This window comes from Corylus avellana, chromosome 2 (assembly GCF_965113065.1).
Source record: "Corylus avellana chromosome 2, dhCorAvel1.hap1.2, whole genome shotgun sequence".
Lineage (NCBI taxonomy): Eukaryota > Viridiplantae > Streptophyta > Magnoliopsida > Fagales > Betulaceae > Corylus > Corylus avellana.
This window is the reverse complement of record NC_142491.1, coordinates 40,871,787-40,887,251: the sequence shown is the minus strand read 5'-3', so window position 1 is coordinate 40,887,251 and position 15,465 is coordinate 40,871,787. Positions and strand designations below refer to the sequence as shown.

General features: G+C 36.2%; 2 protein-coding genes across 3 annotated transcripts; one reads left to right on the top strand and one right to left on the bottom strand.

Moving 5' to 3' along the window:
• Positions 1–271: 271 nt before the first annotated feature.
• On the bottom strand, positions 272–2,388 carry LOC132167527 (Ubiquitin carboxyl-terminal hydrolase family protein). Its single transcript, XM_059578531.2, has one exon. It carries the CDS (start codon positions 1,656–1,658, stop codon positions 372–374), a length of 1,287 nt encoding a protein of 428 aa, XP_059434514.2. The 5' UTR covers positions 1,659–2,388; the 3' UTR covers positions 272–371.
• Positions 2,389–3,420: 1,032 nt separating this feature from the next.
• On the top strand, positions 3,421–15,457 carry LOC132167526 (Pentatricopeptide repeat (PPR) superfamily protein). Of its 2 annotated transcripts, XM_059578530.2 has the most exons (12): positions 3,421–3,626; positions 4,341–4,434; positions 5,595–5,820; positions 6,085–6,187; positions 6,289–6,353; positions 7,026–7,130; positions 7,238–7,336; positions 8,863–9,016; positions 10,985–11,094; positions 11,343–11,492; positions 12,344–12,439; positions 14,311–15,457. In XM_059578530.2, exons 1-12 carry the CDS (start codon positions 3,593–3,595, stop codon positions 14,422–14,424), a joined length of 1,350 nt encoding a protein of 449 aa, XP_059434513.2. In that variant the 5' UTR covers positions 3,421–3,592; the 3' UTR covers positions 14,425–15,457. The 2 variants fall into 2 exon arrangements, 1 of the variants encoding a protein (XP_059434513.2); XR_009438688.2 differs by lacking the exon at positions 14,311–15,457 and having other exon boundaries at positions 10,985–11,126; positions 12,344–12,433.
• The last annotated feature ends 8 nt before the right edge of the window (positions 15,458–15,465 follow it).

Genomic DNA, 15,465 nt, shown 5'->3' with positions numbered 1-15,465 from the left:
TGAATAGTTGTGAGATAAAAATGTGTTTGTTCGATATAAAAGGTTTTTATTATTTTTTCAATGATTGGTCCAAATAGAAAAATATTGGTCAATCAGGGAGGAACCTAGCTGCCCTCCCTATCCAACACCATCTCCGCCACCCCCCACCCCAAGAGGAATCCGACCGTCCATCCCCTAGGCTATGAAACAATGGTTCTTTCAAGTTATAGACGATTTCCTCATCAAACAATCAATCCAAGGGAAGAAGCAGATGATATGCATATAGCTCGCATATTTTGTATTAACAGTCTGAAACAATAACTAGACAAATATTTGCTCACCCAAGGTGGAACTTTACATGATCTCAATATAATTATTGGCACTGTCAAAACTCAACAACGGTCGTGTATAGAGTCATCTGAATCATATTCAGAAAATGGATTACAGTCTGATTCCTCTTCAGAACTACGCTGATTATCAGTCACTTCATCACCATAAACATCATTTGATTGATCTTGTTCTAGACCAGGGCCTGCACTTTTCCTGTATAGCCCCCTGCTCCTATCCAACAGCCCTTTTCTCAACATGCTTGCCAATCTTTCCCTGATTTCTACAAGGGGGTGTCTCTGCAGGAGTTGCTGATGGTCATAGGCTTCCCTAAGAACGACTGTCTGAGTGTCATTCTTCTTGGAGATGTAAAAAATGGTGGGATGGCGCTCAAACACTTTAGTGAACTTCTGGGGCAGGGCCAGTGGCTTGCGGAGGTTGCTCACATTCTTGCGCTCAGTTCTCTTTTGTATGGTTAGGTGAAGAAGCTCGTGAAAGACTCCAACAATCCTCTTCTCGGAGACATCCGTGCGGGGGTCCAAATGTAAGGCATCAGAATACGGGGAAGTGTAAGGGAGCTTTTGCCACTCTCTCAACCATTCCATGCATTTTCTTTTCAACCCAAAACCCCTCGTAAATCCGATCGGAAAGGCTAAGCAACCATTTTTCACGTCTTCTTCGGTCTGTTGTAAAGCAGCATTCTTTTGCAATTGGGAAACGGCAAGGTCATCATCCCAGGACAAGAGCTTCAACCCATCACGTTTATCAGGGAGGTGGACGGAAGAGAAAAACTCCGGCTGCTGCGGAATCAAGGAAAGATGGTAATCATACGGCAAACCCAGGTCCCATTTCAGCTGGTCAAGAGTTTGTAAAGGAAGGGTCCTGGCTCTGGTGAGCATGAGCAGTTTTCGCAGCCTATTGACAAGATCCATCTGATTCTGCTCAACCACATTGAGTTCTTCTTGGTGGAGTTCCAATGCTTCAGTACTCAAGCTGAAACAGGGAACACGCGTGCCTCCGCTGTCAAAAACATGAGACTCGTGAAAAACAGTAGGGTATCTCCTAACAAAGGTGGAGAGCTTAAGATCATGGGGGAGACCAAGTTGTCCACGATGGCGAGAGAGGTGGTATATGGGAACACATTGCTGAGAAGCAGAAGAGATAATGGAAACAAGAATCCAAGCTGCTCTGAGATCCCTCTCACCAGTTACAGCAGCATCCAGAGCCCTGTCTTTCACCCATTTCAACTTTACATTCACCAAACCACACTTTTGCTGGTAATTAAACCCTCGCTGACATCCATAGAAAAAACCCGACCCTCCGACCCTACCGAAAAACAACCACTGGACCATTCTCTTCTAGTGATAACATGTGAATAACGAGATGATTGTTAAAGAATGCACTGGGGATTTTGAATATTACAAAAAACCAATAAACAAGAAGTTTGATTTGGGTAAATCATTATTGCAAACACATGAAGCGCTCAAAATGGGACCTGGGATTTATCTGTGTCCGGTCGAAATCAATCAAAGCTCATTCAGAGAATTGCCAGATGGCTGTGACTTTGGAGCTTGGATTTCTCAGCAATGACAACACCAAAATCAGATTTTGGAGGAACAGAAGGAAGCCACGGTACAACAAAGGCAACGAAATGTCGGCAATGTTTGAGGAGTTGAGAGAGTTACCGAAGTCGCCTCCACAATAGGTCTTCACTTGTGCAGCAACCCGGGCTGTTGGGAATATTCAATTCTGTCTTTAGTCTGTGGAGGGGGTGGTGCTTCGTAGATGATGGCTGATGGGTGGCGTAATGGATTATGGTGTTTCTTGGAGCAGATTACATGGGTGGTGGAAATTTGAGTTTAGTTTTGATGGGTTTGGTAGTGGCTCGTATCATGGGTCTATGGTTAGGGACGAGGGTCGAGGAAAATAGATGAGGCTAGTGAATGATGGGTTCATGGAGATTGGAGCTGGGGTTTTGTGAAGGTGGTGGCTGCGGCAGCGGTGGTGAATGATGTGGGGGTCCTGGTTGAGTTTCGGTGTTTTTAGCTTGATGGCGTTTAACAACCGAGGTGGTGGCCATTAGCATTCAGGATGTACGGCGGAGGCTTTTAGCATCATCGGTCAAAAAATTTTATTTTTATGCTTTTGTCATGAATGTATTTTTAATAATTTTTAAATTTTTTTAACCTTAAAAACTCTTTTAATTTTTTTACCAAATAAATATATTTTTTTCAAACAAAACTTTTTAAGCTCATCAAACACGCACAAAAAATGCCCGTAGTGATTCATTATGATTTTTCTGCATTTTTATCTAAAACGAGATTTCAGATTTTTGAAAAAAGATGCTACTGTGCAATATGATGCTCATATTTGGCCCATAATTAATAATGAAGATTTCAATCCTCCCTTTCATGCAATTGTTCATATCATATCATGTTCCTAAAAATAAACCAAATGTAGACATTGAATTGCATTCAACCATTTCTCTTTTGAAAATATGAGTTGGAATTTGATTTTTGTCTTTATGCGAAATTCAGATTATAAAACCCGAAAAAAATTGAAAAGCAGTTCCCAAGTCGACAAAAGTCAATTTTGGAACAGGTTACTTGGATTATATATATATATATATAAATAAAACAAAAAAAAAAACTGGAAGATGCTATGTGGATAACTGGATATCCGATATAATGGTGCAGCCCATACTCGGGCAAGATTGGCTACAAGGAATGTTATAGATACAACCTGGATGTACTCTACGTCTCTACTCCTCCAGGTTGTATCTGTGATATTGCACCTGTCTCTTTGTAACTGATTTTTATCGTGAAAAAAAATAAAAATAAAAAACTGGATGTCAGATATTGTCCATCTCACGCGTAGTACTTCACTCACATGTCCATTTTTATTTTTCCAAGATCATGGTATACAAAGAAAAATTACCTTAAAAATAATACGAGATATTTAACAATTAAAATAGCCAAAAAAAAAGTAGATTAACAGTATTTTAAATTGATAAGAAATTTAAATTTAAACTAATCTAAATATTTTAGACAAAGAAAAGGAGAAAAAAAAAAACAGAAAAAAGAAAAGGAAAGAAACAAAATTGATGTCGCACAGCAAGACACCAAAGAAGAAGCCCACCTTCTTCTCTTATCTGACACGCATAGAGACAGAGAGAGAGACCCTGATGAGCGAAGCTGACTGCATGCTATTGCTGCGCACCAACAACGACAGCACTCATCCTATAGTCTCCCTTTGATCTTTGTTTGTCCCTGTGTGTGTCTCTCTCATGGCGATCGCAGCGGCTTCTTCATTCCCCCTCGGTAATCACGGTCACATGTGGCATGCCCTTTACTATGTTCTTTTGTGTGTCTTATTATACTGCTGCTATGCTTGGACATGATATTGATAATAGCTGAACTGCGAATTTATGGAATACCCAGTTCGATTTGCATGATTTAGAAGAAACCCGTTTTGCTTTTCTGCAATATTTCAATGCCTAATGCCGAGAAAGAGCGTATTTTGAATGGTTAATTAGCTTTCTGATAGCTGTTGACAAAATCCCAACGTGCAAATGTTTGACTGCAAGGGCTATTTGTTGTTGTTTTTCTTTGGTTGCTGAGAAAAGATGGGAAAGGAATATGCATTGAAATTGTGGATTGTTTTTGGTCTATCATTTTGGACGCTTGGAACCCCAAATCCTCACCTCACCTGAGCCTACTTAAACTATGTTGCTTAGTTGATTGGTGAGTTCGTGTCATGGAAGCCAAAACAAGACAAACTTATAAGATTTAACTTCACATTTTCTTTTTTATTTCCCTCAAATTTCTCTGTAGACAGTTATTTTAACGCAAATCGATATTTTCTTGTTCCCTTTTTTACCTTATGTCACCTGCCTTCATGTTTAGCATTCTTTATTTTTCAGGTTTTTTTATTTTATTTATTTTTTATAATTTTTTTTCTTGTTTACATAATACTCTTTTTCTTCTTCTTTTTGTTTGACTATGGTGTTTCTCATTGTCATTTATGTCATACAGAAGGGGTTTGTTGCTCAACATCATATGGGATAACAAACAGCTGCGTGATACCTTCTTTTGATGGTCGAAGAGTTCCTGATCCTGCTGGCATAAGGTGTATTTTAGTTGATAATTGAATAATTAATAGAACTAACCTAGTCGTTACGATCTTCTTATATATGATACCAGTTGGAGCATTCCTTGCAGATTAGATTATGGTTCTAATAGTAATAGCATTATCACTTTGTTTGGTTGCTTAGAAAATGTTTCATATAAGGTGCATACTTTCAAAAAAGTATTGTTTGGTATTTAGAATCTAGGACTAAGGAGGATTATTTATTACCTCTTATCAGGGAGGAAAGCCTTTTCATCTTGTTTCATGCACATTAAATTCTAAGAAGAAGACAATAAATTAAGATTCCAAAGTTTCTTCGCTTTTCCTCTTTTTCTAGCAACCAAATATTTGTAAAATATCCAATGTCACAAGAGATACGCCACTTACTGCTATCTTAATTTGAAAGTAGACAATATAAATTTGAAGTTTCGAAATTGAACTGAAAGAAATTATGATTAACATGAACGCATGGATGCATGATCTAAACTTGGCATAAAATTCTTCACTTTCTCCATGAGTTTTGTGCTTCCCCTTTCTTCATCTAATTTTTTCTTGGTCTATGTACGATTTTATGTTATAAGTGTTTTTTTATTGTTAATTTATTTTTCTTAAGAGTGATGCAAATCTTCCTTGGATAAAAGGACTAATTGAATGCTTGCCATTTGATATAAAAAGCCAAGGATAGTTTTAGATTTTCATCTTGTTTGATGCATATTCATTCCAAGAGAAAAGAAAAGAATTTAAAAGGTTTCATTTCTTCTCTTCTGTTTTCCAGCAACCAAACATGGCATAAAGCATACACTAGTAATACCTATCGTAACGTCACCTTGACATCAGTGTATCTGAATTTTTGAACATGAAATGATGAAATTATGATGTACACAATGTCTGACTATAACTCAGCATAAATTTTCATTGCTCATGCCTTTCTTTTGCAGTCATGAATTTCTTTTATGTTTCGGTGACATCTTTTCTCTTTCCATTCTTTTCATCTAATATTTGTGTATGTAAATAATTTACAAAAATGTGGAATCTGTTGGGTGGATACATCTCAATTGCTGTTTACGAACTTTTTGTACTGCCTTTAGTTCTGAATTTTTCAAATTTAATCTATCCTCGCTCTTTTTACCAAAAACTTCTTTTTGTACATCATGTTTTAGATGCAAGAATCCATTTTTTGGATCAACACCTTCCCATTGGCTGTCGGCGGGACATGGTCTTTGCCTTTCAAAAGTTTCAGTTGCTGCAGACTACCCAGATTCTGTGTCTGATTCTTCTAGTTACATGAGTAACCAAGCTTATCATCCTCTTGAAGAAGTGAAAGTTTCCAGAAGAATCCGGGACACCAAACTTACTTTTGCTGAAATAGCAAGGACCACAGTCGAGGTGTGTGCCTATAAGCACTAAAGGACATGATCTTTGCCTTTCTCATTTTTTTTTTTTTTTCGTTGTTATTGGTGACCACATTTTTGGCTGTCTGAGGGACATGATCTTTGCCTTTCATTTTTTTAAAAAAGTTTTATGACTAGAAAAGTAAGTTGGCCAGCCATGTAAATGATGAATCCTAATATTTCTACCTGTGGACAAATTTAGGTAGTATCAGTGCAATTGGTGTTCTGATGCATGGTTAAAATTTTCCTTTTGTCTTAGGCTAACAGCTGTGCTTTGCTGGTATTTCCTGGGACGGTACATTGTGAACCACATGAACAAATTTCATGGGCCGAATTTCAATATGTTATCGATGACTATGGAGGTCTGTTTTAGTTTTTTATTTTTTAGACTGATTTGAGTATTCATATTATTATATTAATTTGATTATTGATTCAAACTGATTGATTTCCTTTATTTATTTAGATATATTTTTTGAACTTTGTGATGATGCCAACATCTTAGAAGACCGTGGAGCAAGTAACCCTGTGGTGAGAATTTTCTTGCCTTTTTCTTTTTGGATACATATTTTCTCTTTTTGAAATGAAAATTTTTTTAGCTTGAAAGCCCTCTTAGTTGGAGAACAACACTTTTTTTTTTAATAAGTAATCGAAGTACATAGGGATGTATACAAGAGAAACACCTAACTAAAAAAAGATAAAGGATAAAAAAGTCATGGAAACTAGAAATATGGAAATAATCATATGCAGCCATCCAATGGAAAAGGGAGTTAAAGAAGAAGGCCTTAACTTCGCCTTGTCATTTCTCTGTCTTCGAAGTTTTGATCATTTGTTTCTCTGTGTACTTGAGTTGCGCCTTTTTCACTTTTAATGATATTTCATTTATTTATAAATAAAAAATGCATGCATGCAAGTATGTACATATCTTAATAGATATTTATGTCACAATCTGCAATTATGATACATTGGGTGGTGGGTATTGACATGTCCATGGTTTAACTCTGCAATAGCAAGGCCAGGGTTCCATGTACAAAAGGGAAATGGATGGTAAACTCATAAGCTGACATCCATAGTAGATTTAACATCACATGGTAGATCTGACATCATTATGGTGGTCCTGGCTATCAATCTTTTTTCTGTAATCTCTTATGTAGGACAAGTTGCATGGTTGATTTTAATATGATTACAATTATGATTTATCAGAATGTGCTGATCGGAATGGACATCCCAATATATGAGAACAGAAGGAAAGCTGGTGAATACAACATTTCTAGCGATGAAACCCTTTTTGGAGATGATTATTTTGAGGTTAGCAATCACTTATGCTTGGTTTCTGTAATATATTTGATAAACTTCTTTATGTGTTTGTGATTCTTTGGAGTTACTATATCGTTTGCCACTTTTGGTTTCAATAGGTTTTGGATTCTGAACTGTCTGATATTTCAGTGGGCTGGGAAATGCCAGATTCTTCTACCTTGCTTCACCCTATTTATTTTGCTAAATGCTTGACAAAGGTAAACACTGCTTGGGTTGATAACTATTAAGTCGAAATTATCTTTATGTCCGTCTCTTACTGAATGACTACACCTTGCTCGTACATATATTTTGGGCTTTTGTTCTTCCTTTTCACCCTAATAGGGTGTTTCTCTTGTATACTTTCTGTATACTAGGGTTGCGCCCCTTTGCACTTTCTAATATATATATATAAAGTAATCTTGATCTCTTGGCCAAGAAAAAGAAAAGAAAAGAAAAGTAATGCTCAGTCTCAATAGTGAGCAGTTGCATCCACTAGCATAACTCATTTTGTTTAGGACTTGTTATTTACTAAATAAATAGTTCTTAAGTTACAGAAGTTTAAATGTAGTTGCATAGATCTATCAGAATTCATTTAATTTTGCTTGCAAGTAGTGACCTTCATACATAATGATGCTCCGAATAGGAAGCAACAGAATTAACAATGAGATCTCATGACATTTTTCTGATACTATTCTGTACTATGATGTGGTTAAATGATTTTTTTTTTAATATCCAATAACAATATATGTAGATGTAGTTTTTTCTTTCATTCAGAAGTATTTCTGACCAACATAATCAAATGAAAAGACAAATGGTGATGATGTTATTGTAAATTAAATTTATTAATGAGCTTATAAGGTACAAATTACAGCTTATAGAACTCCTAAGTCCTCCATTAGTGCAATAGGTTTGTTGACATGCGTTGGCAGATGAGAAAGATTATGTGGCGTATATATATGGTGGAAGTTAGGGTAGCACATAGGGAATGCAACTATTCAATTTTTATTTTATTTTTTTAATTTTTTTAATTTTTTTTTTCCCCATTCAATCGAAAGGCATGGGAGTTACCCTTTAATAAGAACTTGTCATAGGGCATGCAAATTGATTTTGTAGAATTAAGACCTTAGTTAATGTGAATAAAAATGGGATGATTTCATTCTACCTTTAACTTATCCCATTCTTTTTATGCAGTATATTCTCAATGCCTAAATGAGCTAAATTTTAAATGTTACTAAAACATGGTAATGTCATCTGACATTATGTGAAAATGGAGTGGAATGGCTTGTTTGATAATATTTAGATGCCCATTTAGGTTTTGGCCGCTATCGCATATAAATTAGGGAAGTCATGTATGATAACAAGTTTGAACTCTGAATCATTGCCAAATTTTTCTCAAAGTTACTTGAATACTGTCATCCCCTTTCATTTGGCAACTCTTGTGAGCAATGACAAGTATATGATTGATCTTTTTATTTTATTTTTGATAAGTATGATTGATCTTCTTTTGGGTGATGTTTTATATAAGTTCAAAAGATATAAGGATCATATGACATATTTACTTATGTAACCCTTTGGGGGGGGGGGGGGGGGGGGGGGGTTCCTTATCCTTTACTTTCTTCAAAATTAAAAATTGATGAAACTTTAAGTGAGTTATTCTGATAGGTGGATCATTTGTTTTCCCTTTCTTTTCTGTCCTTTTTTATTCCTTCGTACGATAATGATTTTTGTGTATATTTTCTCGTAGGCTGCTAATATGGAACACAGTAAAATGATGGATTATCCATCAAACGGTGTTTCTATTATGGGCTGCCTCAGACCTGCTTTTGCCGATGAAGAATCATATATAAGAACGCTGTTTCACTGTGTTGATAGTGATGGATATAACTCAGAGTGGAAAGGTATCTTGTGTTTCTTCCCTTTGCCAATAAATTAGAGTTACCATGGAGAATAGCAGGATATAAGAGATTACAGTAGATGCCGGGATGTTTAACTTGTTAAACTGACAAAATAGACCTACTATCTGGATTTTTCATCTATCAAGTTACTGAGACTGATGGGATCATTACATTGGGTGAATCCTTGAGATGGATAAACATTAAGATTTGGTGATTATAAATTTACCGATCAAAAAGATTTGGTGATTATAAATATTAAGCCACACAATAAGTTTGGGATTTCTTTGCTCATTCAGAATCTATAAGTAAAACGACATCTTGTGTGTGCGTGTGTGATCATTTGGGTGGATCCCTAAGAAGGATAAACATTAAAATTTGTTAATTACAAATCTAAAACCAGCAAAAGTTCTCCATTTCTATGTTTATTGGAATCAATAAGTGCACTATATCTTGCTTTGTAATTTGTGTGTATGCATGCATGCATGTGTGTTTGTTCTCCAATATGGAGTTATGGTTTCTTTTTTTTTTTTTAGAAATAGAGACAAATTTTATCTTTTAGATATGATCATATGAAGTTCATGTCCCTGGTCCCTCTTAGGTGTATTTGAAGTGTTTCACTTTTTTCTCTCTTTTTCCTTTTTTTTTTTTTTTTTTTTTTGTTTGTTTGTTTGTTGAACTTCTACATCTTTTAAAAATTTAGATGTTCGCTCTTCATTTTAGAGACTTCTCCTGTATACTGCCAATGTACTGTGGTTGTTCCTATTTCAATAAAAGTTCGTCATTCATTAAAGGAAGCAAAAAAAAGGTGTTCTTGCACTGCCCTGTCAATACCCTCCAATAGAAGTTCTAAAAGCTTTTTTTCGGCTATATTGGGGTTGACAAGTCTAGGTCTTTTGATCCATCTGAATTTTGACATTCTGAATTGGATAAGCTGTTTCCCAATTCATTTCTTATTAACATCCTCCTCCTATTTTTGTAATTGATTTTGGGGAGAAACTTCAATTATAAGTGAAGATTTTGCTTTGACTTGTTTGCTCCTCCTAGCTAGGTATATCTCCCGTATACTCCCTTTGTATTTAGGTTGCTCCTTTTGCACTTTCAATGATATTTTGATTACTTATACACACACGCCCGCGCACACACACACACATATATATAAAGAAAAGTGAAGATTTAGTTACATGGTGTGACACACTGTCTTGCAATTCAGCCCCCTATTTATTTTTGCTGTATTAGGAAGAATGAGGCCTTATTCTGTTTGGGGTTGAAGGACAAAGAAAGAGAACAAGGGGTTTTATGATTGGAGAAAGGAAAGTGGCACGGTTACTCAGTTAGGTGGGGGTGGAGGTACCTCTAGAATCAACCAACTAACAAATCCTAGGCCCAGGTGACTCCCAGCCTCCCTTTCACCTTGATGAAATAGGATGAAGTAAATCAATAAGCTTTTTGATTGATTTAGGGTGTCTCAAAGCAAAATTTAGTTAGTCTGCTGTTGGAATCTAATAAAAAAGCAAAGAGAGGGCAAAAACAAAAAACTTTAGTTTAATTACATTTTATGCACCTATGGTTTGGGTCGAGTTTTGTTGCCAATCTATGGTTTAAAAATTGCACTTTACCCATCTGAGGTTATATCTTTATATTTTTTACCCCAAATTGTTAAAATTCGTGTGTAACATGTGCTTTGAAATATGGTAAAAACACGATAGTTACCTCATTATAGTTTGAATACATTAAACTCATGAACCAATAGTAAATACAATTAGACCTCAGATGGGTAAAGTGCAACTTTTAAAACTACATATTGGCGCTTTGAACTCAACACACATCACATGTCAGTAAAGTGTAATTTCTCTAAAAACTTTAATAGGTGAATACTGCGATGGTTCTATTTTTCTCTTGGTTGCAATTGAGAGTTACTGGTGTACATGCCTATTGCATTTTTTAGTTGACTTGTCTTTGTTTTATGTTTAGATGGAGAAATCTTGAGCTTGAATTCCGAAAGTGATCAAGGCAACATTGGGTCAACTCTGTACAGGTTGGAGGTTATGAGAATAGAGCTATTCTCTGTGTATGGTGTCCAGGCATGTGTATTACACTTTACGTTGTCATATTTGTAAGTTTGACTATTATTGTCCCGACATACCTGAAAAAAAGGGTTTCCATAACAATGAATATGAAGACAATTGTAAACACTGGTTTAAATAAAGATGGCAAAAAAAAAAAAAAAAATGCAGCATTTTTTATTATCCATGCAGGTAGTTTAGAAAGAGGGGCATCCATCAGACCTTTTTTTATTAAAATATTTCTTTTTTCCTTCGGATATTTGCAGTCTGAAATTAACTTGCAAGATTTTCAAGATGCTGAGCCTGATGTTCTTGCACATTCTACCCCAGCAATTGTAGAGCGGTTTGGTGAGAAGGGTATTAGTTGCAATGTTGCTCTCAAGGCTCTCTGCAAAAAGAAGGGCCTTGATGTTGAGGTAATAATGATTCACAACTCTATTGCTTCATGATATTATATTCTTAGTTCCGGCTTTCAAATCTACTAAACATGAAGTTCTATGTGGCTAATTTATTTGGTATATTTGTAGCACACCTTTTCCTATTGAAAATTTGTCTTGGACACTTTTTTACACCGATATTTCACTTAAGTTTGGACACTTACAGAACAGCCAAATGCTGATCTAAAAGTGTGCAGAACCAAAAGTGTGTTGTTATTTGCTTCATTAGAGCAGCGTGCCATCAAGTCATTAGTTCTAGCATCACTTGTTGGTCTTGTTGCTATGATTTTTCAGTAGGGGTATGTTACAAAATAAATTAGGTTCTAAGGAAACCTAGACCTTTTAAACATAAGGTTTGTGATTAATTCTTTTCATATTTTTATTCATAGCATAACCCCTTTAAATAGATGATTCATTACATATTACATAAGAGAGTTAGGGTTGAGTCAGCAGCTCTTATTGAAATATAAACTAGAGCTGAGTCATTATGAGACTCTTATTGAAATAATATCATAACCCTAATGCAGTTAGGGTAGTCGCCTTATGCTAAAATAATATAAACGTAATACATTAACCAAATACGGCTAGCCTAATATGAAAAGGCCCGTAATAGGGTAGCACTTATGTGGAGGCTCTTTGGTTTCAATCTGAAAGCTATGGACTTGGCAAAATCATTGGTTCACCATATATGAACACAATTTTAGTTTGAATAGTATGTTTACGTGCATGTACTTATAGTTTCTAAATATTATATATGTTACCACAATTGACATTTCTTAATCAATTTGAGGTAAATTGTGCATTACTGATTAGTTACTCTGCTTGTATAGGGAGCTCATTTGATTGGGGTCGACAGTTTGGGCATGGATGTTAGAGTTTTCTCTGGGGCGGAAGTACAAACACATCGTTTTCCTTTCAAAGTCCGGGTAAGCTATTTAAATTGCACCTTGGGAGTGCGCTCTCTTTCAAGCTATGTTAGTTATGAATCTACTGCTGTGGAATTCCATCAGAATAATAAGATTGTGACCTTTGAATAGTTTATACAAATGTTAGAAAAGGAAAATTAATTTTTGGGGTTTACCTTATAGAAAATATGAATTTTAAGGGCATTTCTAAACTTTTGGTGGCTTTCTTCACTTGGACGGCATCTTTAGGGAAAGTTTTCACTTTGGATAATCTTCGCAAGAATCACATTATAGTGATGGATTGGTGTTGTACGTGTAAAAAGAGTGGGAAAACACCTAATCACCTCATTCAATGTGATATTACGAGAGAGTTGTGGAATTTGGTTTTTCATATGTTTGGAGTTGAGTGGGTTATGCCCAGACGAGTGGTGGAGCTCTTGGCCTTTTGGAAAGGAAGATTTTTCGCTTCTTTTTTTTTTAAAATAATTCAATCTCATAAAAAGGTGTAAAATGGCGCAACCCAAGTACATGGGATGCATACAACAAAAACACAAATCAAGAAGCGAAAGAAAAACAAAAATCAAGAAATTCTAAGAAATTAGAAAAACGAGAACAATTATAGACAGCCATCTAGACATAAAGAATTTTGAACACAATAGTTTTTAACTCTATCACTGGCCTCTCACAATCTTTGAAGTTTTGAGCATTGCGTTCTCTCCAAACGCACCACATTAAGCATAGAGGAATCAACTTCCACGCTTCTAAATTGACATCTCCAACAAGTCAACAACACCAACAACACTACTACTACTACCCGTTAGGGCATGACCCACTCAATCCTAAGAAGGCGGAAAACAAAAACCCTGGCTACTTCACAGCAGAGCAAAAGATGGTCAACTATTTCCCCTCTTATATATACAACACTAACCCACCATAATGACATGCCTCTTTCTCAAGTTATCCACAGTTAAGATCTTCCATAAAGCTATTGTCCGTACAAAAAACATAACTCTCGAAGGAGCCTTACTTCTCCAAATGCACTTCCAAGGAAAGGGACAGCCAATGGGGTAAATAAGCGTATTGTGAAAGAACCGGACCTCAAACATCTCCTTTTGGAGGGGTCCAACTAATTTTATCCTCACCGACCAGTCTCAACCGGGAAGAATACAAAAGATTAAAAATGAGGTAATCAGCTCTACCTCCCAATCATGCACTGATCTAATGAAGGTGACGTTCCACCGTAAGGTGTCGTTAGACAGCTGCAAGTGATCTGCCACCAAAGCCTCCTTAAATCAAGAATACTATACAACCTCAGGAAGGCTGCCTTCAAGCTCTGATCTTTGCACCATACACCACACCAAAAGCTTATCTTCGACCCATCACCCACATCAAATTTGGCAAATCTACAGAATTTCCCCATTCCCTCCTGATATTTTTCCACACCCTGACCTCAAAAGACTCATTAGAACATCACCCTCCCAACTTACTGCCACATTGAATATTCACAAGTGATCTCCATTAAGTCTCCATCTCCGTAGAATATAATTTATTGTTTAATGTAGTGGATTTTGAGAGAAAGGGATGCCCGAAGTTTCAAGGATTGCGAAAAGACGAATTTGGAGCTACTACTTTATTTTCTTAAATCACAATGAGTGGTTCTCTGTTAACGCTCTCCTCAATATTTTTAGTTTAGTAGATTTTTGTGCTCTCTTTCATCATCCTTGATCTTGCTGGGTGTTTTTCTCTTCGCACTGAAGTATCTACAGAGCATGTCTGATGATATCAGTTCCTTGATATTACTCTCCCAAACTCATTGAAAGATGGATGATGTCTAGATTCTCGCACACTTGTACATTTTATTGAAAATTTTGGTGTTCATGTTTTATTTGCAGGCAACGTCTGAAGTTGCAGCTGAAAAGCAGATTCAGCAACTCATGTTCCCACGGTCTCGCCGCAAAAAGTTAAGATCTCATGGGGTTGCGGTTCGGGATGTGGATTCATTTTAACTCTTTGGTTGGTACTATCATGAGGATCAGTTTGAGGATAATTTCAGGCTCAACTTATTTAGAAGGGGCATATCTCTCTCCTTTCTACCCGTTGCATGTGCCCTGAAGACTTATAAGTTCTTTTTGTTTCTTGTACTAATGCTTTTGTATATTAATTAGCTGACGTACAGAAGAACAGTTAAGTTCCCTCTGCCCCCGGGCCCCAACAGAAAAAAGAATTCCTTCCATCAATTCAACGAGTCACTGTACAAGATTTTTTTTTAATTTTTTAATTTTTTAATTTTTTTTTTTTTTTGACAGTCCCAGTATAAGCTGAAAGCTGATGGCACTGTCCCAATAAAGTTTTTGAATTTTTCATATTAACTCTAGGAGGTTGTGATAAAGTCCTAGGGATTCAGTGGCTTGGGTATTTTGGCCCTATCTTATGGGACTTTTTAAAGTTGACTATGAAGTTTGTTTACATGGGAAAACAGTAATTTTGAAGGGTTTAAACCTTACTGGCAGTATATTAATTAATGAAAGGGAAGTGCATAAATTCAATAGAATGGGAAAAAAAAGGGGGAGTATTTTTTGACAATTCCTTGGTCAGGGGGACTATTCCTCTTTTAAAGAGGATAAACAGACAGTGAGCTGCTGAAGGGGTTTGAAGGGGTGTTTGCAGAAGCTAAAGGACTTCCCTCTGGAAGAAGACATGATCATCAGATTAATTTGAAAGTGGGATCACAACCAGTAAGAGTGAGACCTTACAGGTATCCATATTATCAAAAACAAAGAAAAGAAAAGATTGTCTGGGAGTTGTTAGAATATGTGGTAACTAGGCCAAGTCAATTCCCATTTTCTTCTCCCGTGTTTGCTTGTTAGGAAAGCAGATGGCACGCGGAGGATTTGCATTGATTATAGGGTTCTAAATTAGGTGACAATAATGGAGGAATACATCCTTAAAACGGCCTTTCGTATGCACAAAGGACCGTTATGAATATCTTGTTATGCCTTTTGGCTTAACCAATGCACCATCTACTAGTGATGTTTTTTTTTTGTTTG